At 40.9% G+C, this 21500-nt stretch overlaps 1 protein-coding gene across 1 annotated transcript in view; it reads right to left on the bottom strand.

Moving 5' to 3' along the window:
- SNX19 (sorting nexin 19) overlaps positions 1 to 21500 on the bottom strand; it is a 67713-nt gene that overhangs the window by 33898 nt on the left and 12315 nt on the right. The window contains exons 7-8 of the mRNA XM_074213407.1: positions 21012 to 21201; positions 16489 to 16618 (exon numbers count right to left, since the gene is read on the bottom strand). Coding sequence (XP_074069508.1) covers positions 16489 to 16618; positions 21012 to 21201 — 320 coding nt within the window. The remainder of the gene's footprint in view (positions 1 to 16488; positions 16619 to 21011; positions 21202 to 21500) is intronic.

Below are 21500 nucleotides of genomic sequence, written 5' to 3'. Positions count from 1 at the left end.
AAAAAAGGTAATTGAACTTCAGGGAGAATAGATAGTGAGATTCTAATAATGGAAGACTGGGTATACCTTCCAGACTGACAAATCTAACCAAAAGATGAATAAAAATGATGTCAAGGATCTGAATAGAGCTTTAGAAAGTTAGATATGATGGATCTCCAGTTATTACTAAGTAGGAACAAAAAAGCATTATATATTTTTCTTAGCTGTGAATGGCACATTTATAAAAATCAGAAATAAAAACCTCATAAAAAGTACAAAAAAGCAGAAATATTAAACATGTTCTTTACTCAACACAAAACAATAAAAAGGGGCTTTTGAACAAAGGATTAAAAATTAATTGAATAACTTAATCCTAAAGAATTCCAGGATCAAAATACAAATCATGCAAATAACAGAAATTTCATCAAGGAAAATAATAAAAATGAGACAATATACCAAAACTTTTGGGAGGCAGTCAAAGTGATCCTATGGGAAAAATTTATATCTCTAAACACTATTATCAGCAGTTGACTAACTGAATGAACAAATTAATCAGTCAATTAATATATAGTTAAATAACATGCTCTGTTTTTTAGAGAAAAAAGTAGATCAAAATCTTGAATCTATTTGCATGATCTTGCTCATGTCACTTAGTTGTTTTGTGCCTCAGTTTATCTGTGAAATAGTGAACCGGAAAAGAATACTTATTTCATTCTAGATCTAAATCTATGACTATGGATTTAAAAAAAAAAGTCCTGTTCAGATAACTCATGATATAAAGAAAAAAAAGACTATTTTTCCTCCCATAAACTATTTGAGTGAACCTGGGAAAGTTTCTTGATTTTTCTAGGTCTCTATTTCCTTATCAGTTCTTCCAGATCAAAATCTCATGATCTCATGATCTTTGTATCCCTGGAGAAAGAAGACAATATTTCCACTGGAAACAATTAATTCCTTCTCTCTCTCTCTCCCTCTCTCTCTCTCTCTCTCTCTCTCTCTCTCTCTATATATATATATATATATATATATATATGTAATATTTTTATCTCTAAGTGATAATTTCAGCAGGTCACTCTAGGAATAGCTGTGAAGATCCCCAAATCATCCCAGTATTAAATGTGAGGATTGATAGGTACATTTACTGATAGAGGGAGTTGGGGGCAGAGAGAAGAGATGAAAAGTGGCAGCCAAATGATGTACTATTTTATCACAGTTCTAGATAAAGAATAACTTTATTAGCTCCCCAACACTATATATTAAGTCCAGTCTTCAAAGAGAAACCAAATAAAACACTAATGCAGAGCTGGTACATGTGGAATGGGATTTACATTCAGTTTCTCTCTTCTTCCCCCACATACTTAAATGAATTAATATAGGAAGAGTTGTGATTAAATTATCTATGTAGACTGAATGGGAAGCCCCTTGATCAAGGTAGCACCTTTGGCATGTATTTCAGAAGCCTTCTCTGCCTTCCCTGCACAGAGCCACCTGACTTCCATCCCTCCGGAGACCCCAGGCTGTCTAAAGTCCAACTCCATCACTTGCCTTCCCCCAGGCTAGCTCTCAGCTTCGTGTGAACAGTCAGTTTTGCTCTTTCTCAATCGCCAGGTAGCCATGGCCCTCTCCTTTCCCAGCACCTTGGGGGTGGAGGAGGTGGAGTGGGGAGAGCTAATTAAAGTGACCACCCAGTCAGGAGAAAATTGAGTCCAGTTGAGGGGAAAGGGCAAAGAGAGGGGGGAGCAGCCTTCAGAGTTGGAACACTGGGAGGAGGTCGAAGAGACAAGGGAAGGGCTATGGCAGCAATTTAGTGGTTGTCTTGGCAACCAGGGGCCTCATTGTTCATGGTGACTTTACCTCACGGGGAGACCTCCATGCTCTTCCCTGGGCACAGTTACCATCTCAGGGTGGAAGGAAGGGAATAAATAGTCTGGGGGGAGGGACTGGGGAAGAAGAAAGAGAAGGCATGATGAGTATACATAGGCCCTATCCCATGGTCTCATCCCACTTTGACAAATGAGCATAATTGGGGGGAAAACTTTCTACAGATGCTCCAAGAAGGGAGAAATAGGGTTAAATGTTAATAAGCAGGAGGGACAAGGAAGTTTCTAAAGTACTCATCTTGAAAAAGTGTGATAAAGTGTGGAAACATTGCCACCAAGGAGACAACAAGATCACATATGAATAGATCTAGACCTGGAAGGTACTTCAAAGCCCATTTAGTCCAGGCCCTCTCCCAATTTTAAAGTTATGAGGAGTGTTAATTGTTTTTTTTGTTTGAGTTGGTTCGGTCATATCCAACTTCATGACCCCATTTTCTTGGCAAAGATACTAGAATGGTTTACCATATCCTTCTCCAGCTCATTTTACAGAAGAGGAAACTGATATACAGGGTTAAGTGATTTGCCCAGGTGGAGAGATTCAAAGGGTCTTTAAGTCCAACCCCCTGCCCTCAAGCAGAATTCCATATAAACAGTCCCACTCAATTTTTAGCATGTGAAATATTTTAAATAAAGTCACATTTCCCTTACCATTTCCACACCGAAGACATATGTATATAGCCCCCCATATAGCATTTGATTCAGCCCCATGCTCACTACTGAGGCAATGTGATATAAAATAGAAATAGGAAGAGGTGGAGATCAGGAGATTTGTTATTAGACTTACTTGCCCCATAGGATAAGAAAAAGGCTCTGCAAACCTTAAGGTGTTATATGAAAATGATTAGTTATTATTTTTACCATCATTAACCCTGCTTTGCCACTATCTCCCTATCTGACTTTAGGTAAGACACATCACTTCTTTGGGATTATGTTTTACTCATTTATAAAATAAAGACTTGGTAATATCTATGGCCCTTATGATTTAATATTCTCTGTTTCTTTGAAATATCTGCCTCATTTTGATAAGCATTAAAATAGTGGAACCAAATTGAAGATATTTCTGGAAGATCACTTTTCTCAGAGCCAGAGAATTTGTAAGTTCTGAGCCCCAGAACTAAATAATACTAAATAGCAAATGGCATCTCTGTTTTTTATCACCATTAGGACAAGTCATCTCTTTAGAATCATGAGGACTGAGTAGGAGTCACAGGCCTAAATGTTCTTGGGGAAAAGACTCAATTAATTCACCGGCATTCCAGCATCTTCAAAGTCTGTCCAGCTGGGATGACATCCTCACACCTCACTTCTGGATGCTAACCAAATTATCCCAGCTCTGAGTTCTTAGGTCAAAAACAGTTCAGAATGAATCAGCTTGCAGAGCTGAGTACTAGGAGGGAGGTCACAGGGGCAACCAATTGCTGGCTGTACACTCTGCTCATTGAGGGGAATGCCGGCTGAAGCATGACCCAGAGGGTGGTGTGAAGGTTGACCCTACTTAGCCTGTGAGTTGCTGAGGCTACAAGGAGGAGGGCTCCCGAGTCATGGGGGATAGCATCACTCAACAGTACTGACCAGAGGTTCTTGCCAACAGCAAATTGAAATTCGGGCTCATCCAACCGTCATTTGGGCCGTGTCCTCTTTGTTAATTATAAAACAAGTGAGTCTCCACCGGCAGTCACCAGCTCCTTATCTCTTTTTACCAGCAACTGTCTAGAAGGTTGAAAAGAAGGTAACTGAAGCTTATCCTGTACTGACACCTGGTGGCCACAGGCAAGAAATAAAACACCAATTCTCCAAGTCTGCTTTTAGTGGACAGCCTTGCTGGGGCCTGGAGTCAGGAAGACTCATCTTCCTGAGTTCCTATCTGGCTTCAGACACTTATGGACAACACACTAATCCTGTTTGCTGAAGTTCCCTCATCTATAAACCCCCAAAAGGGCAACAAAGTGCTGTACAAGACTGAAAAACAACTGAACAACAACATCTGATTAGGAAGGAATGACATTTCATTACAACAGCAATAATTAGGATTGCACATCTAGAAACCTCAGAGCCCAGTTAGCCCAGTGGCTGCATTTTATGGAAAAGGAAACTGAGTCCAAGAAAGGTCACACAAGTAATAATCATCAGAGGCAGATTTGAACAAGACCCTGTTTCCAGAATCAGTGCACTTCCCATAGTGACACTGCTACCCATACAGGCTGACTACAAAATTTTCAAAAGCTTTAACCAAGGTCTTTTCATCATAATAACACAATAAGTATTTTTTTTGTTTGTTTTTCTTTTTTTGCAAGGAAATGTGGTTAAGTGATTTAGACAGGGTCACACAGCTAGATAATTATTAAGTATCTGAGGCCAGATTGAATTCAGGTCCTTCTGACTCCTAGGTTAGTGCTCTATCCACTGCGCCACCTAGCTGCCCCATAAGTATTTTCTTTTGTATACCTTTAGTACCTGAAATCTTCCTTCTACCTATCTAAATTCTACCTCCCTTACATACTCTGTTTATTATTTCCAATCTTCCCCTTCTTCATGACTCTAACCCTTAGGGAATCTGTCCTAATCTAAACTCCTGATGTGCTTAGAGTCTGTAAGATAGCACTTAGTGCATCACTTAAATGATCTTTAATGGCTTACTGTGTTAGGTATTTGTGAGGCAAAAAGCACAAGACTACCATTCAGTGTTTGGGAGACCCTAGGCAAGTCATTTTCTCTCATACCTAGTTTCCTCATTTATAAAGTGGGCATAGTAATCTTTGTATTACTTAATTTGCAAGGTTGTTGTAAATAACAATAATCACATGGCTACTGGGAATTATAATAATTAAAATAATAACAACAATACCTACCATTTATATAGAGCTTTAAGATTTGTAAGGTACTTTACAAACATCTCATTTTATCCTTACATCAATTTATAATTTCAGTAATTTTTATTGTTTTCTCTCCTTTTTGATTTTCAGAACTTGTTTTGTGTTGAGTTTGAGATTTAATTTTTTTTTAATTTTACAATTTCCACCCCCGCCAATTTCGCTTCCCTCACCTACTCCCCACAGAATGGCATCTGATGGTCTTTACGTTCCTTATATCAGTTCTGAGAGGTAAGTGCTCTCCATTACCTACATTTGAAAGATATAATGAAACTGCGAAAGACAGAAGTTAAGTAACTTTCTTGGTTAGTAAGTATCTCAGGCAGTATTTTAATTCAGTTCTTCCTAACTCTGTGTCTATTTTATCCACCGTGATACCTAGCTACCTCGTGTCAATGATCATGCAAGCATGACTCATCATCTCCCCCCCAAAATCATACAAGCACCCCACTCCCACGTCACAACCCATTGTAATCCTAACTAAGCAGTACTCAATAATGCTGACTTGTTTATTAGCTGATTGATTCTTCAGAGCCTAGTGATCAAGTACTACTAAAAAAACCATCTGAAGATTTATTGCACAGAAGTCATTGGAACCACTCTCCTGCATAGAGGATAAGCAAGTTCTATCTAGAAAGTCAAGAAAAGAGGATTCAGAGACCACTTTTTAGTCTCCTTGAATGCTGAAAACTATCCAAGTCCAAACATTTTCTGAACTGCTCAAGTGGGCTATGGAAAAACTCATCAGGAACAACTAAGTTTGAATGTTACACCAAACACTTTTCTTTTTTCGCGGCTGGGAAAAGCACTGAACCCCTCTAAATCTTTGTTTCATAATCTGTATAATGGGGATAATAATAGAATCTACCTCAGAGTTGTGATAAGGATAAAGTATGCTATGAGATAAATGTCTATAAAACTTACAAATGGGAGTTACTATAATTAAGTCTGACAAGTCCTATACATAAGCAAGCTACACAGCCTCCAACTTGTTGAGATATAAAGGGTACTGAAAGGTCATCTGTCTCCCTAAATGTCTCCCCTAATAATTTGCTGCAATCACTAAATTTCCCATCATTAAGGATATTCTCTCTGGAAATTGCCTGTTAACACTTGCAATCTATCACCTGGGAAGGAACCACCTATTAACGTCCACATAACAGTTCATCAGTTTCCTAGCAAAGAAAAGGGATGTGGGACATGAGTTGAACATGAATGTTGAAAAGCAGGGTTGAGGGAAGTTGGGAAAGGTCAGAAGCATGAGCTTGATGGAGAGGACAGGTTTAATTAGCTGAGAGGACTCTGGTGCCTTTGGGAGGGGCAGAGGTATCAAAGAGGCAGGTGGGAGAATAGGGCACAAAAGAAAATTTTGTCCTATCTCACCTACTTCATTTGAACCTCATGACTGAGAGGAAGATAGTGCAAGGCTTACTGTCTCCAATTACAGGTGAATAAGCTGAGGCTCTAAGAGATTAAGTGATTTGCTTTAGAGCAATTGCCAAGTTAGTAGTAGAGAAAGCACTTGAACACAGAACTTGAGAGAAAATCCAAATTTGTTTTTCTATTTCAATTCTCTCCCAACTCTTCTTATCTTGAACACTGACCAGGACCATTAAGAAGCTTATCAAGTAGCCAGTATTAAGACAGAAGGAGGATTAATGGAGAGAGCACTGATATGGTTTCTAATACCATTCTTGATTGTAAGCAGTTAGGTGGTTCAGGGGATAAAGGCACCAGAAGTAGAATTAGGAAGACCTGAGTTTAAAGTCAGCTTTAGATACTACCTATGACTCTTGATGAGTCACTTACCTGCTGTCTGCATCAGTTTCTCCATCTGTAAAATGGGGAAAATAACATCTACATCCCTGGATTGCTGTGCAAGTACTATGTAATGGATTGCTAATATTATTAGTTCTAAGGCCCTGGACAAGTTCCTTCCCTCTGAGCCTCTGTTTCCTTATCTACAAAATGGGTATAATATTTGTACCACTTATCTCACCAGGTTATGAGTAAAAGAATTATATGTATTAGTAGTTATAATCATATTTATAATTATTATCACAATTATAATCTATATGTGTTACTAATTAGTATCATGATATAGTGGCTTGATGCCAGAAAAGACCTGGATTTAATTCCTTTTACTCCCACAAACTAATTATATGATCCTGGGCAAGCCCCAGAAAACTCTTTAAGACTATAAGTTACGATTTTTATCTGTATACTTGCCTATACTGATGAAATCCTAGGTCTAATCTTCCCTGAAGATTTTTAAAAATACAAAAAATATTTAGATCCTGCAAGGAATAGTTCTCATGCATTAGCTTATAACTCTGGAGAATCACCAATTCTGGTCTTTTGGAAACACTAGAAAAGCCCATGTGGATATGTGTGTATATACACACACACATACCACAAGCACACATACCATATATATATATATATATTGTTGTGCAAGTACTATGTAATGGATTACTAATACATACACACACACACACACACACACACACACCCCATCCACCCCACCTATTTCAAACCTCCTGATGGAATCCTGATCGGGTATCCAAGTGTAGACAGCCAGAATGTGACATGACAGACAGATAGGATCTCTTTATCCTGGAGTCAATGCAGAATATGTGACACCCAGGAAGGAGGGAGAGGTCAGATGGGGTTGCTGCTCAGGCCCTCGGGGAAGCAGTTAGGACCCAATCTGTATATGACTATAGAAGGCAAGATCCTTCCTGGGCTAAGACCAGCTGGGTGGGCAAGGTGTCAAGTGGGATTCTTTTCCCCCCAAAGAAGCAACACAACCTGAGTGAAGCCTCAAGGATGGCAAGCAGCGCCATCCCAGTCCCTCCCAAAGGCAGCCAAAGCCAGTGTAACTTTGACAGACAAAATAAAATATTACTTCAAGAAACTTCTAGGCCTGAAGATCCCTTAGGAAAATAACCACGGGGTTACAGGATACTATGGACTGAAACTAGCACGGATCTGGGGCAAGAGACAGGCAGGCCACTGATGCTATACCGCATCTACCAGGAAGAAGATCCTCTGAAAGGAAAGGGGAGCTATGTCAGTTTTTTCAGTGGGAACAGGTGAGAGATGCTTTAAATCAAGGATGAGATCCACAGACCCAAGGACTTTATGGGTAGATTTCAGGAAGCCTTGAAGTATGGATAGGAAACATCATTACATCTATTTTCATTAACCTCTGACTGAAATTTAGCATTTCCTTCAGTTATGAATGTAGGCAAAAAACAGTACTTTGAGAAAGGGTCCATGGGCTGGCAAAGGGGTCTCCCATTCACAAAAAACCTCTTATTCTAGACCATGCCCAAGACTAAAAGCAGTTAAAAAGTTAGAATACTGTGATACTGAAGAAAGTTATAAATGAATACAAGATGATAAATTTAGAGTTAGAAGAGACCTCATAGGCTATCCAGTCCAGCATCTTTAGCTTATGGTTAAAGAAACAGACTCAGAGCAGTTAAGAGTTTTGCCTTGGTCCTAGAAATAGTAATAGTTAGCCTTTGTATTGTACTTTAAGGCAAATACTATCTTGCAATATTTTTTTTTGCAAATATCTTATTTCATTTTCAAGACCACTCTGAGAAGTTGATGCTGTTATGCTCTTTTTTAGTGAAGGACACAGACCAAGCCTTTGCCCAGGGTCATGCATCTAGTTAGTATCTGAATCTGAATCTGAACTTAGGGTTTCAAGACATTCAAGGCCAGGATTTTGCTCGCTGCACCACCCACCTGCTGCAACTAGTAAATTATTGGGCTGGGGTTTGAACCTAACTCCTACAATCAAGTAGACTTTCTGCTGAACCAAACTATCTCCATAAATAACCAAGCCAGGGGGGCTTTAAGAAGAAAATCAGCACTTTTGCCTGGTTTGGAGGCAGAGTCCTCAATGGTCCTTGACAGTCCTGATGTCTGAAGGATAGAGATTCACAAGGGCTTTGAAACTTGGACCAAAAAAAAAAAGTGGGAAGGGGGGATCCAGAGTTTCCTGTTGCCTTTTTTCAGAGGAAATTTGATAGATATGTGTAAGAGAGAGATTTTGAGGGTCTGTTGAAGGTAAACGTTCAGGGAGATAGGAAGCAAGAGGTGACATACAGGAACAGACCGCTTGGAAAGCTCAGGGAAGGTCAATATAAAGGGTATGTGCTAAATGACATCTAGGAAAGGTATTTTGCAAATATTTTTTCATTTGACTTCTATAATAATCCTGGGATTTAGGTGCTGTTAATAAACCCACTTTACACTTGAGTAAACTAAGGCAAACTGATGTTAAATGCTATGCCCAGGGTCAACAGTTACTAAGTGTGAGAATGGATTTGAACTCAGGTCTTCTTGATTCTGTATCATGTGCATCACCCAAGATGCTTCTTGATGGCTAGATGACTTTTGGGAGCCCTGACTTGTGTGACATCTCTTGCAACCTCCCCTTCTGGGAAGCTGGTAATACCCATGACCAAGATCAAGGCCAGAAAAAAGGGTTTTGTTTGACCATTTACAACTGCCCAACCACTCTCTTTGTCTCTTCTACAAATCCTTATAGAAAGGAGCAATAGGCATAGAATTACCTCTAAGGTCATCCATGATTCTACAAAGGATGAAGGAAGTAGTAGAAGCAGCATTATCACTACTATCAAGAGATCTTAACGTTTTTGTGTCATTTCCTTCTTGGGCAGGCTGGTGAAGACTATGGACCCATGCTCAGAATAATGAAAGCAAATACTAAGAATGAATTAGAGATTAATGAAAGTAAAGATGTATTTTTTTCCCTATCCTAGTTCTTAGACCCCACCTGAACTCTATCCATGAATCGCAGATCGTGAGACACAGCCCCTGCTATATATTATGCTAGAGCTAGTCTTAAGGCCAATGGAAGCAGAAACTGCCACTAACCCCCATCAATCTACCTAAGTACCTCTTTTCCTTCCCTCCCACCCCATACTTGCTCCCTGGATTTCATGGGAGATGGCACAAAGGGAGGGGTCATTTCTAAGAAGACTATTCCGAGACCTCTCTGGTCTGGTTTAAGCCCCTGGGCTTGCTATTTAATCCCTTCCTCTGGCTTTGAGGTCTAGCTGGCTCCTCTAAGCCTGCCTCATTCTTCCCTATCTGCTCTCCTCCTGGGCATGTCCCTGTTTTTCTTCTACTACTCCCCTCTGCCCATAAACCCTATGGCCTCCTTGCATCTATCATCCCCCCCCCCCCCCCACACACACACCTCTTTTCTTTTTCTAAGAAACCCTGATGCAGACTTGTGGAATGTGTCCACTGCCCTTTTGACACAGGGACTGATGCCACCCTTGGGGCTGTGGGGAGGGCAGAGCCAAGAGACGTGGCTCACATGTATGCTCTTGGCCTGGCCCATATTTGTATGGTTGCATAGCCCTGGAAGGCTAGAAAAGGACGTGATCCAACTACTTCTCATTCCTTCATTCTCTGTATCAGGACCCATAATAACCTCCCACTGGCTTTCTGGTTCCTGAACATACCCTTATCCTATCAACAAAGAGCCACAGTTAAAAAAAAACCCAACAACACCCCAAGCAAAACAAATCAGACAAACAAAAAGGGATTTGCAGTTCCTCCTCCAACCCACACACCTATTCTGTGGCTGAGGGGCTTGTCCAGGCCCCCAAGTGGGGACCGAGGAAAATTTCTCAACAACCTTGGCCTGGTCTGTTCTCAGACAGCGCTAGAGTCTGCCCACGCTGGCCTCACGCCCTGGCTTAGATCTGCCGCCCCTTCTCCCCTTTCCTTCTCCTCATCTCTGGCTCCAAGGAAGGAATGCCGCTTGTTACATAATTGGATGTTCCCAGCACAGAAGCTGACATAGGAGGTCATGCGCGCACGTGTGTGAAGCCACCCTTTTCCTCAACAATACCTTTTTCGGGCATGGAGCTTTCCTTCTTCAGCCTCAGCCCCCACTCCCCCCCTACACCACCAACAATCAAGGGAGATTTATAGAGCTTGGCTCAGCCCAGAGCCGCTCCAACCCCAGTCTGGAAGGAAGGGTCATGGGGTTGAGTTTACTCTGCCTTTTATTTGTCCCCTTGGAGAGCCGGGAAAGAAGTTACTACTTGGCAGTGGTCTCCGGTGCCCAAGGGCAGCTGTGTGCCTGGATCTTTCAAGGAGGGATGGCTCTGGGAAAGTGAAAGGAGCTGGGCACGATGGAAAGAAATCCATGGGGCCAGAGTTAGGAAGGACTGATGCTTGAAAAGCAGTCAAGTATCATTTTGAGAAGGAGAAAGGGCCCTCAAAGCAGGCAAGGGCAGGGTCACCCCAGAGACCAACATCACCTGGCTTCCAAAGAGGGGTAGGAGGGGGCCATGGCAGCAAGCACTGGTGCTGGGGAGTTCTGTATAATGCCAGCTGATCCAGACCCTTAAAATTTAGAGTCCCAAAGCAACGAAAATGAATTTGGTTACTCTGCAAAAAAAAAACAGGAGAGGCCCAAGTACAGGGGTGAGAGTGCTCCTGGTGCACTATGCAGCTGTCTTGGGGAATAGAGTCCCAGAGAGTCTGACACTGAACAGGGCTGGGAGGACCTGATGCCAGTTTGAGGGAGGGGCTGGGGGTTAGGAGAAAGAGCTGCAGTTTGTTTTCTCACCTCTTAAAGCTTGGATGGGAAAAAGCTAGTTTTGAATCATTTTTTTAATATGAAATATACAAATCTCCCAGCAGTTTATGATCTAGGCTGAACTTGCATGGGAAGAAGGGAGTGTGAGAGAGAGAGAGAGAGAGAGAGAGAGAGTGTGTGTGTGTGTGTGTGAGAGAGAGAGAGAGAGAGAGAGAGAGAGAGAGAGAGAGAGAGAGAGAGAGAGAGAATGTGTATGTGTGTGTACACCACCTAGATTATAAATGCTGTAAGCAAAGGGATATGGGATGAAGGAAGTCTGAATATACAGAACTGAGTGTCTTAAGAGAAGGATGGGGATGGGATGGTGGTCTAAAACTCCAAGAAATCCCAGTGCTTTTAGGCCACTACAGGCTTTTTTCTGTTCCCTTCCAATAAATCTGTCCCTTCTAAGATGATGCAGCCCTACTTGGAAGCTTCACAGACTGTGGCTCCCTTGTCTTTATCTTCTATTTCTGCATTGGGTCTCTCAAGTTCAAGATCCATCTGAAACATTACCCAGACCCTAACTGTTTTTCTTCTATTTCCCTACACAAAGTGCTCTTCTCTTTATCTGGAATTGGCTCAAACCCTTTAGAGTATATGGTTTACGGAGACCTCAGAAGAAACTTCAGAATTACACATTTTCAAGGAATCTCAGGTCGCTGAGTAGTCCAACTCTTAATTTGCCTCAAAATTTCCTCCACACTATCTCTGACCGAGGGAGTCAGTTTGAAGGCTCCACGTAAGGAGGGGACGATCTCACCATCTCATGAGGCAACCCATTCCATTTTTGGATAGGTGTAATTGGTTGGAGGTTTTTCCTTTCATCAAGCCTAAATCGGTCTCTCTGAAACCTCCACCCATTCAGTCTTATCCCTTTTCCATGTGACAGCCCTTAAAATATATGAAGAAAGCTATCATGATCCATCTCTCCACCCTAGTTTTCTTCTTCAGAATAAACATCCCATTTTTGTTTAATAATTCTCATGTGAGAAGCAGTGTGAGGAGAGGGCTAGACTTGAATGCCTATAGTCACAACTAAATTCTGACAGTGATTGTGGGACCAACCTCAGTTTCCCCCTCTGTAAACTGCTATGTATAGAATGATCTCATGGGGTTGGCATGGTGTGAGGTTCCAATGAGATAAGGTCTATAAATCATTCTAAAGTGCTAATACATGTTAGCTATTATTGCATACAGCATGACCTTGAGTCCCTTTAGAACCTGGCTCCTTTCCTTGAACTTCTTAGTTCTAACTTATCAATATCTTATCCAAAATATAGCTACCAGAACTGAACAGTGCTCCAAATGGAGTCTGATGATTAAGGAAGAATTTGGAAGGACTATAACATCTCACTGTACCCTAAGATCTTAGCCCTTCTTACAATGCTTTAATGGAATTTTAGGTAAATCAGGGAAATTCTCCTCATTCTTCTACATGTTTCTAAGGATGATAGGCTCAGAGATGGAAGGACCTTAGAGGTCATCTAAGTCAACTGCTTCATTTTTCAGATGTGGAAATTGAGGCCTGCAGAGGGTTCATGATTTGCCTAAAATCAGCTACACTGGCAGGGCTGGGACTCTGACCAATATCCTCTGATCCTAAACCCAGTGTCACTTCCAATGCATCATTCATTCTTTTCCTCTTGCTGTGCTTCAAAATACTTTCTTCTTGAAAGTTTCTCATTCAATTATCATGGTTATATACAATGCCCCCTTGAAGCTTTTGAATCTCCCACCTGTTCCTAACATTATGGAATAACCCAAAGAGAGAAATCCACGAGGGACAAGGCATTGAAAAATTAGGTCAAAGGTTTGGTGAAACTCTCAAGTGAATGGAAGGAGTATGTTATATCTCCACTCATGAGCAAAACTCACAGGTGAACCTAGAGTTTAGAGAAACACTCAGCATGTGTGTTTTGAATTCATATCTCATTCAACAGCCATTCTGCAAAGGCATAGATTTTTTTTTGGCTCTCCATATAACTTAAGATATTGAAGATAAAAGTGAATTCAACATTTTCCTACTGTCTGCTAATGACTAATGCAAGATACATGCTTAGTGTTCTATCCTGATGTCTTATCATGCATGGAATGGAAGTTATCCTTGAATTCCAAAGGTTACATTAGGAAAATGTAGGATTCTCCCATGCCCTACCAAGCTAGGAAGTCCTTGAATGAATGGACTATGAGTCAATGTTCAGTTTAGGTAGGATCATCCTTACAAGGTGGGCCATTGGGTTAGCTATTATTTTTCTGTCAAAGCAATTCATGAAGACTGTCTACTAATTCATGGAGAAAGTTGCAGTTTATATGAGTTATGGGAAAACCCACAATGATGAAATTATTCCTTTGAAGTCATGGATAAGTATAAAGAGGCATGTGGCTAACATTTGACCAAGGGAATAGGAAGGACTGGCAGATGGGATTGCTGAGTCAGTATCAACAATCTCTGAAAGAACATGGAAAATGGAAGAAGCATCAAAGCACCACGAAAGGGCAAATATCCCAAATTTCAAAGAAAGGAAGAATAAAGTATACTCTAGTGAGCTGGGCTTTGAGTTCTGGAAAATTGTAGATTACCAAAGGAATGGTTAGTAAACACATTGAAAGGGAAAAGATGATCACACAAGGTCAGAATGGTGTCATTAAGAATAGGTCATGCTGGACTAACCTCATTGGTTTATTTTTGTGGTTGGGGCAACTGGATTGGTAGATAAGGGGAATGCTATAGATATAGTCTATTTAGATTTTAGCAAAGTATTTTGTAGTCTATCATCTCTTGGATGAGAGAAGTGAACTACACAATAGTACAATAATTAGATACTCCTGGACCTGATTGAAATACTGGGTCTAAAGAGTAATTATGAATAGCTCAATATCAACCATCAGTGAAGGGCTCCAGGGATCTTGGTCCTTTTTAGCATTTTATGACTAATTTAGTTAAAGGTATATGGATTTGCTTGAGACCATACATATTAGGAGCAGCTAACAAAAATGGAGATGTTTAGCATGGAAAAATGAGAAAAGATAAAAGAAATAAAATAATTATTTTTCAAGTATTTGACAACCTAACATGTAGAAGAGAGATTATATTTCCTTTCCTTGGTCCTGGAGAGAAGAATTATGAATTAAGTTCAGAAAAGAGCTTGTTTTATTCCATAAATTAAAAATAAAAGAAATTTAAAAAAAAATCACAAAAAACAGTGAGATGGCACCGAGCACAGCAGGTGGGGATTAGTATGAGTCTGGTATGAGTCTGATTTCATATCCTGCCTCGGACACCTTGAACAAGTCACTTAACTACTGTCTGACTCAGTTTCTTCTTCTTCTTAAGGGGACAATAATAGTATTTAACTCCCAGGGTTTTTTGAGGATCAAATGAGATAATATATGCAGAACAGTTTGTCAGCATCAAAACTGGGACCAGTTGTCTTCTGCCTGCCAGACAAGGGCTTTCCATCAACCACCTGACGCCATCTGATTTCAATGTCAAACACATGTTCTTAAATGAAGTCAGGATTTGGCCCCTTCTTACAGCGGGATCAGAACAGACTGCTGCTTCTGCTCAGGCTATGCCAAACCATCTCTTAAGAAGACAGATCAGAACAAGAGAAGATGAGGCCAAACCACAGAATCACAGAATGAGAAAACCACATGTGTATCTCAGGTTGACTGAATGTCTTTCCCCAGACCACACTCTCCAGCTTCCTGTAGTTCAGCCTAGCATGGGTTGATTCCCTGGATCTTCAGAAGGCAGCCTGCTAGAAACATTCTTATTCTAGAGATGCATTTTCTATCTTTATGAGGAGCTCTTGGCACAGTTGTGGGAGGTTGGAAGGGTGCTGGGTATGGGAAGTTGTGGTTACAAAGCTCTGAGTTGCAAAGCCAAGTGCCCTTTCGTTCATTATCGATCTCAGCAGGTCCTTCCTCATTGCTAAGTGTAAACACACACACACACACACACACACACACACACACACACACACACACACACACACAAAGAGGCAGGAAAGAGATTCAGGCTTTTGAGATGGAGCAAGAATTACAAACTTTCACATAGGAGAAAGGCCAATATTACAGTAGGGGAAATGACCAAGGAGGGTTAGTGGCAAGCCTATCTCAGAGAAGGAGAATAGTCCTGCTACTGGCTGCAAAATACAAGGCAGGCAATCATATATGAATTTTAAAGTTCCAGAGAGCTGACCAAATTCCACATCAAAAGTTTTTGATTTAAACTATTAGAAAAAAATTTCCTTCAGTGGGAACGTATTTCCTTTTTAAATATTGATATTACCAGGAAAAGATTTGCTTTACATACATAAATTAAAATTTTTTTTCTATGAAAAAATTACCATTTTTCTGGAGAATGTCTCTTTTTTAAAGTGAGACAGTAAAGGATTTGTAGCTCAGTATAATATTTTATTCTATTATTTGTATGCAATATTTGAATGTTTAGGTTTATTGGGAATAAATTATTAGGTTTATTACTAGGAATATGATTATATATATATGTCTGTTTTAAATTATAAAAACTTATGAGGAAACACATCTTTTTCTTTTTTGTTCAGCACTCAAAACAGCACTATGGAGAATGGGATGATCAATCTCATTATTATTGTCATCATTATCTATATGAAGGATTATGATAAAGATGATGATATTCACATTTTTTGTAGTGTTTTATACATCCTTTTATTTAAGCCTCATAAAAAGCTTATGTTCTAGTTAGAGCCTGTACTATTACTGCCATTGTTATTATTCCCAGTTGTTGGAAAAGGACTGCCTCAGAGAGGTTAAGACCTTGCTCAAGATTACCCTGCTAATGAGTACCAGGGCTAGGAATAGAACACAGTCATTCTGATGCCAGGTCTACACACTCTTTCCATGACATGATGGAATTTTTCATGGCAGGGATGATCCTCAGGAGATGTCAAGGGCTACTGATCTCTCCTGGCCACAGCAGTTCCTAGACTGCACTTCACTTTCTATAGGATAGAGTTCAGCCAAGGGTCTCCAGAGTTGGACTTGCTTAAACAAAGGTTTACTCTGGGGTTAGAGGGACTCTTAGAGGTCCCACCAGAGCCTCCAAAGGTCAGGAAGAAGTCAACAGTCTTACCTCTGTATTAGGGTCCCAAAGAGAAGATGAATGGCTTTCTGCATGTTCTCAGTACATAGCCATCTCCACTGTTCCATCATCAGCAGGAGGAGGAGGTCCAGGGCTGTATCAGCTAATGCCGTCTCTGACTCTGGGAAACAGGACAGGGCTAGAAGTTAACTTATAGAAAGGACTTACACTCAGGACTTTATAAGAAAAGTAGAACCATGAATCTCCTCTACTTTTTCTTTCTTTTTTTTTAGTTTTTTGCAAGGCAATGGGGTTAAGTGACTTGCCCAAGGCCACACAGCTAGGTAATTATTAAGTGTCTGAGGCCGGATTTGAACTCAGGTAATCCTGACTCCAGGGCTGGTGCTTTGTCCACTACGCCACCTAGGTGACCCTCTCCTCCACTTTCAAATCAAGCCCTCCATATACGTAGAATTCCTTTAATCCAAAGTAAGCCGGCAATTTCTTAGGGGCGTCTAGTTATACTTTATTTACTCCGTGTCACTTGGCCAATAGAGGTGGCTAGACAGTGCAATGGATAGAGCATTGGACTTGGAATCAGGAAGACCAGAGTTCAAATTCTACCCCAGACACTTACTATGTAATCCTAGACAAGTCACTTAACCTTTGTTTCAGTTTCCTCCTCAATCAAAATGAAACAATAATATTAACATCTACTTCCTAGGGCTGTTATGAGGATAAAAATGAGGTATTGTTTATAAAGTACTCTGCTAGCTTGAAAGTGTTTTCTCTCTCTCTCTCACACAGACACATAGACACACACACACACACACACAAAGTCACAAAGAGTTGACCTAAACAACTTCATACATAATGATATTTGTGGGCTGAATATTAACTCAGTTTTTTTGTGGCTATTGGGGTTAAATGACTTGCCCAGAATCACATAAGTATCTGAGGTTAAATTTGAACTCAGGTCTTCCTGACTCCAGGGCCAGTGTTGTATTCATTGACTCAGTTTTAAAATGTAATATTATCTGTTTTACTGTGTTTTAACTATTTTGTTATATAATTCAATTATATTTTAATGTGCAGTGCTTTAAGCTAAAGTTTATATCTAATATATTTAATAACATAATAGTATTTGTTATATGTAATGTAATATATGTCTATATATTGTCTATTATTGTATTTTTAGGGTCTATATTCTATATGCTTAGGGGGTATATATATATATATACATATATATATATATATATGTATATATATATATATTCTACATGCTTAGATAGCACTGTGAGGAAAGGAATCATGTGTCTCAGAGTCAAAGAATCTCAGACTTGAATCTGAAAGGAAAAAAATTCCTACTGTAGCATTCCCATGAAGTCATCTTGTTTCTCCTTGAAGACCATCAGTGATAGGAAGTTCATCACTTGCTTGGAAAGTGCTTTCCATTTTTGGATAGCTCCAGCTGTGGAGAAGTCATTTCTCTGATACAGAAAGGCCACAACTTGAATGGTGTCAGTGAAATTCTTCCTCTACTATTCTCCTTGTCCCTTCCCAGGGCTGGTGGAATGTCATAGGATCATAGTTCTAAAGTCAGGAGTCTCAGAGGCCATCTAGTCTAAGCCCCTCACTTTACAAAAGGAAATAGAACTATGGGGTTAAGTCACTTACATCAAATTGCAGCTGGTAAAGGGGCAGAGATGGGATTTGAAACCAGGTCTTCTGATTCCAGTGCTCTTTCCACTGTACCACGGTACCTTTGGAGGAAGACCCAACTAGAGAAAATTGCTTTGATAATATAATGGTAGGGAACCACTACTTTATAAACTCACAGGCTTGGGATTCAGTATTTTAGTCTAGAATTAGGAAGGGCACAGTTCATTTTGATCCTTTCTATTCTCCCTTTCAGTAAAATAGAAATTTATGATTCCTGATCCCTCTTAGAGACACGCGTGGACTGGTTGATGGTCAAAAGTAAGCAAGCTCCCCGAGCTAATGTGCTAGGAGCCTAGACATGGTTATTCTGTGCTGTTCAGAATGGTCTCAAGTCATCTCCAATTAGCCTAGCAAGAGTCTCAGAGTATCTAGGATTTCAGATATACCCTAGGAAGAGTGTATATGTATTATCCCCTTTGGTATAGACTTCCATGGGCATTCTAGACTGTTCAGTGAGGTCTTGCTCCTATAGGTTGGTCCCAGAATTGACCTGATTTCCCCAGTTTTCTAGCCTATAGATGATTCTACAATTGGCTAGACATAACTAGAAGGACCATAGAATTTTAGATCTGTTAAGGATTACAGGATCATAGCTTTATAGCTGGAAGGGACCCCCAGAGGTCATCTAGGTCAGCGATATCAAAATCACGTAGAAATGGGGGATACTATCCCCTGCACAGGCATCTGGGGGGGGGGGTAGGTGGAGAGAGTGCCAGATCTGGAGTCAAGAAGACCTGAGTTTAAATGTAGCCTCAGATACTTACAGCTGATTGACCACGGGCAAATCACTCACATCTGTTGGCCTCAGTTTCCTCATCTGTAAATGTGAGTCAGATAAGGAAATGGCAAACCACTCCAATGTCTTTGCCAAGAAGACCCCAAATGGGATCACAAAGAGTCAAACACTACCAAAATGACTTATCAACAATAACAGTGTTGACATCATCATCAGCAACAACTCCATACATAAAGATATTGGTGGGCTGCACATTGACTCAGCTTTAAAATGTGATATTATCTATGTTTCAATGGTATTTTTATTTATTTTGTTAAATAATATAATTTATTCTTTGAAGGACTGGTAGTATCAGCAGTAGTCATCTGGTCTGCTTGTGTGGGTGCACATGTATATAAAATGTCTGGGCTCTCAGGAGTTTGTGGGAGGGCTATGTGTCTGACAGCTCTGATGGCATTTCACGAACAGGGGAACTGGAGCCCTGAAAGAAGCTCTGGTTCCCAGCTTGAAGGCAGGGGCTGGAATTTCCTTGGACCACTCCCGTGGATTGTTTCTTTGCTGTTCAGACTGGGCTATGGCTTCCCCTGCCTCCCCAGGCTCTAGACTTCATGCTCTGGAGCTGGACTCCAAGGAAGGGTGGGGACTGACAAGGGCACGGCCTTCCTCTATGGGGAGGCTGTTAGATTCTGGGCTGGACAGTGGTTCCTGAGGAGGCCCCCCATTCAGACTCTGATGGCCTAATGCAATCTGGGCAGCATTCTAAGCCGGGGTCTGGAGCTGCCCCCTTGTGGCCCAGAGTGCTTACTGCGTGGTGGAACCAAAAAGGGAAAGGGAAAGGGAAAAGGAGCAGGTGAAGACAAATGGCTCTATCAAGGCCAGCAATAAGCATTTACCTAGCACCGGCTTGTGTCAGGCTTTCTGCACCCATAACTCATTTGATGGGCCGGCGATGGGCTCCCACCCGAATTCGAACATATGGAGCTGAGGGTCCGCTCCCACCCGGGGCTCATGGGAGGGACCTGTGACCACTTCCCTGGTTGGGTTGGGCCTCCTCTCCTTCCGTGGCCCAACCCAACCTGAGCATCTCATCTCCTAGCTGTCATGCTGCCCAGTGAGGAGGGAGGTGCCCAGGGGCAGCAGCAGGAACAGCACCAGGAGCAGGCAGCCCTCATTCCCTCTAGTCAGTAGGTGTCTTGGGTAGGATTTTTACTCAGATTTAATCCAAAATTCTGTCCACTATATCAAAACTTGTGGGTCCTCAACAATCATATTTAGCTCACAGACCTCAAGACAGCAAAACTTCAATATTTTTCTGTTGGTTCCACCACAGCTAGTCATTGCATATCAAGACTCTGAGCTGTGTTCTTCCCCATGCCTTTGAATTTGACAGTGGAATTTGACACTGGACAGGTGACACAGGGTAAAGATATGAAAACATATCCTCATTTGTTGGGCACTGTTTCTGAAATTGTATTACCCTCTTTGGCTCAGAATCAGAGTACAATGTAATTGAGAAATTTTAACATAATATTTAAAATACCATAAATATAGATATTGTTAATTCATGGTTTTTCCAAGTCTATACATGGCCTTCAAGGATCTATTTCTATTTGAGTTTGATATCACCCCCCCCAACCCCCACCCCGCTGTGACTTCAGTGGCTAATTCTTTCATAAGACACAACACATGATTTTCACATATACCCCTGCCTATGCCTGGGTCTTGGAAATCTGTCTTCACATCTGTCTATTCCATGGGTCATAATATCACAAAGATTTAAACTGTTTTTGCATCAGGTAGGATTCCTGGTTGGTTCATTTACTACAAGGGAAACTTGAGTTCTGGTGAACCCATTCTAAGCCTCAGAAACTTGAGGAATTTTGCAAGCATATAAGTACTGATTACCTCATTTTTAAATTAGGTGGGGGAGAGTGACACAGATGACTCTAAGGTCCCTTCTAACTCTGAGTCTACAATGGTAGTCAGATAAGTATCTCCTCTGAGCTCCAGACACTCTGGAGAAACATGAAAACCACAAAGTCCAAGGCCAGTGATCCATAGATGAGACAGAATTTTGGCTCCTGCTTCTCTCAGAGGCTAGGGCATGGTCACTTACCTTGGTCACTGTTGCTCTCCTCTGGAGGTGAAGCAGCACTATCTGAGGGGCTCTCACTGCCATTATCTGTACATTCATTGGGGGTCTGCTCAGAATCTTTTCCCAAGGCTTCTTCTGCCTGTATTTCCAGGAACTTGCTCTGTTTTTCAAGGAATGACTCCATCCCAGAGATTGACAAGATGTCTGACTCCTGGAGAAATCAATTGGTGTGGGTGAGTAGTGAGAATCATAGTAGCAAAGAAGGACAAGAAATCAAATGCAGATGTATCAATTCCCCACCTTGGTGTCAACTTAAGTCATAGTGTACCCCAATATCAATTTACCTTCATCCTGGAGAGGAAAACTTCTCTATCTCATTTGATCCATTTAATATTCATTATAAACTTAGGCTTTAAGTAGTTTATCTTAGGATGGTCAGTCCCCTCCCAGGATTGGTTTCCCTCCTTATATCTTCTCTCCTATTATAAGCCTATGATGCTTATAAGAGTC

This window comes from Macrotis lagotis, chromosome 1, assembly GCF_037893015.1.
Source record: "Macrotis lagotis isolate mMagLag1 chromosome 1, bilby.v1.9.chrom.fasta, whole genome shotgun sequence".
In the NCBI taxonomy this organism is placed as follows: domain Eukaryota; kingdom Metazoa; phylum Chordata; class Mammalia; order Peramelemorphia; family Peramelidae; genus Macrotis; species Macrotis lagotis.
The sequence above is the reverse complement of the archived record's forward strand: the minus strand, read 5'-3'. Positions and strand labels throughout refer to the sequence as shown.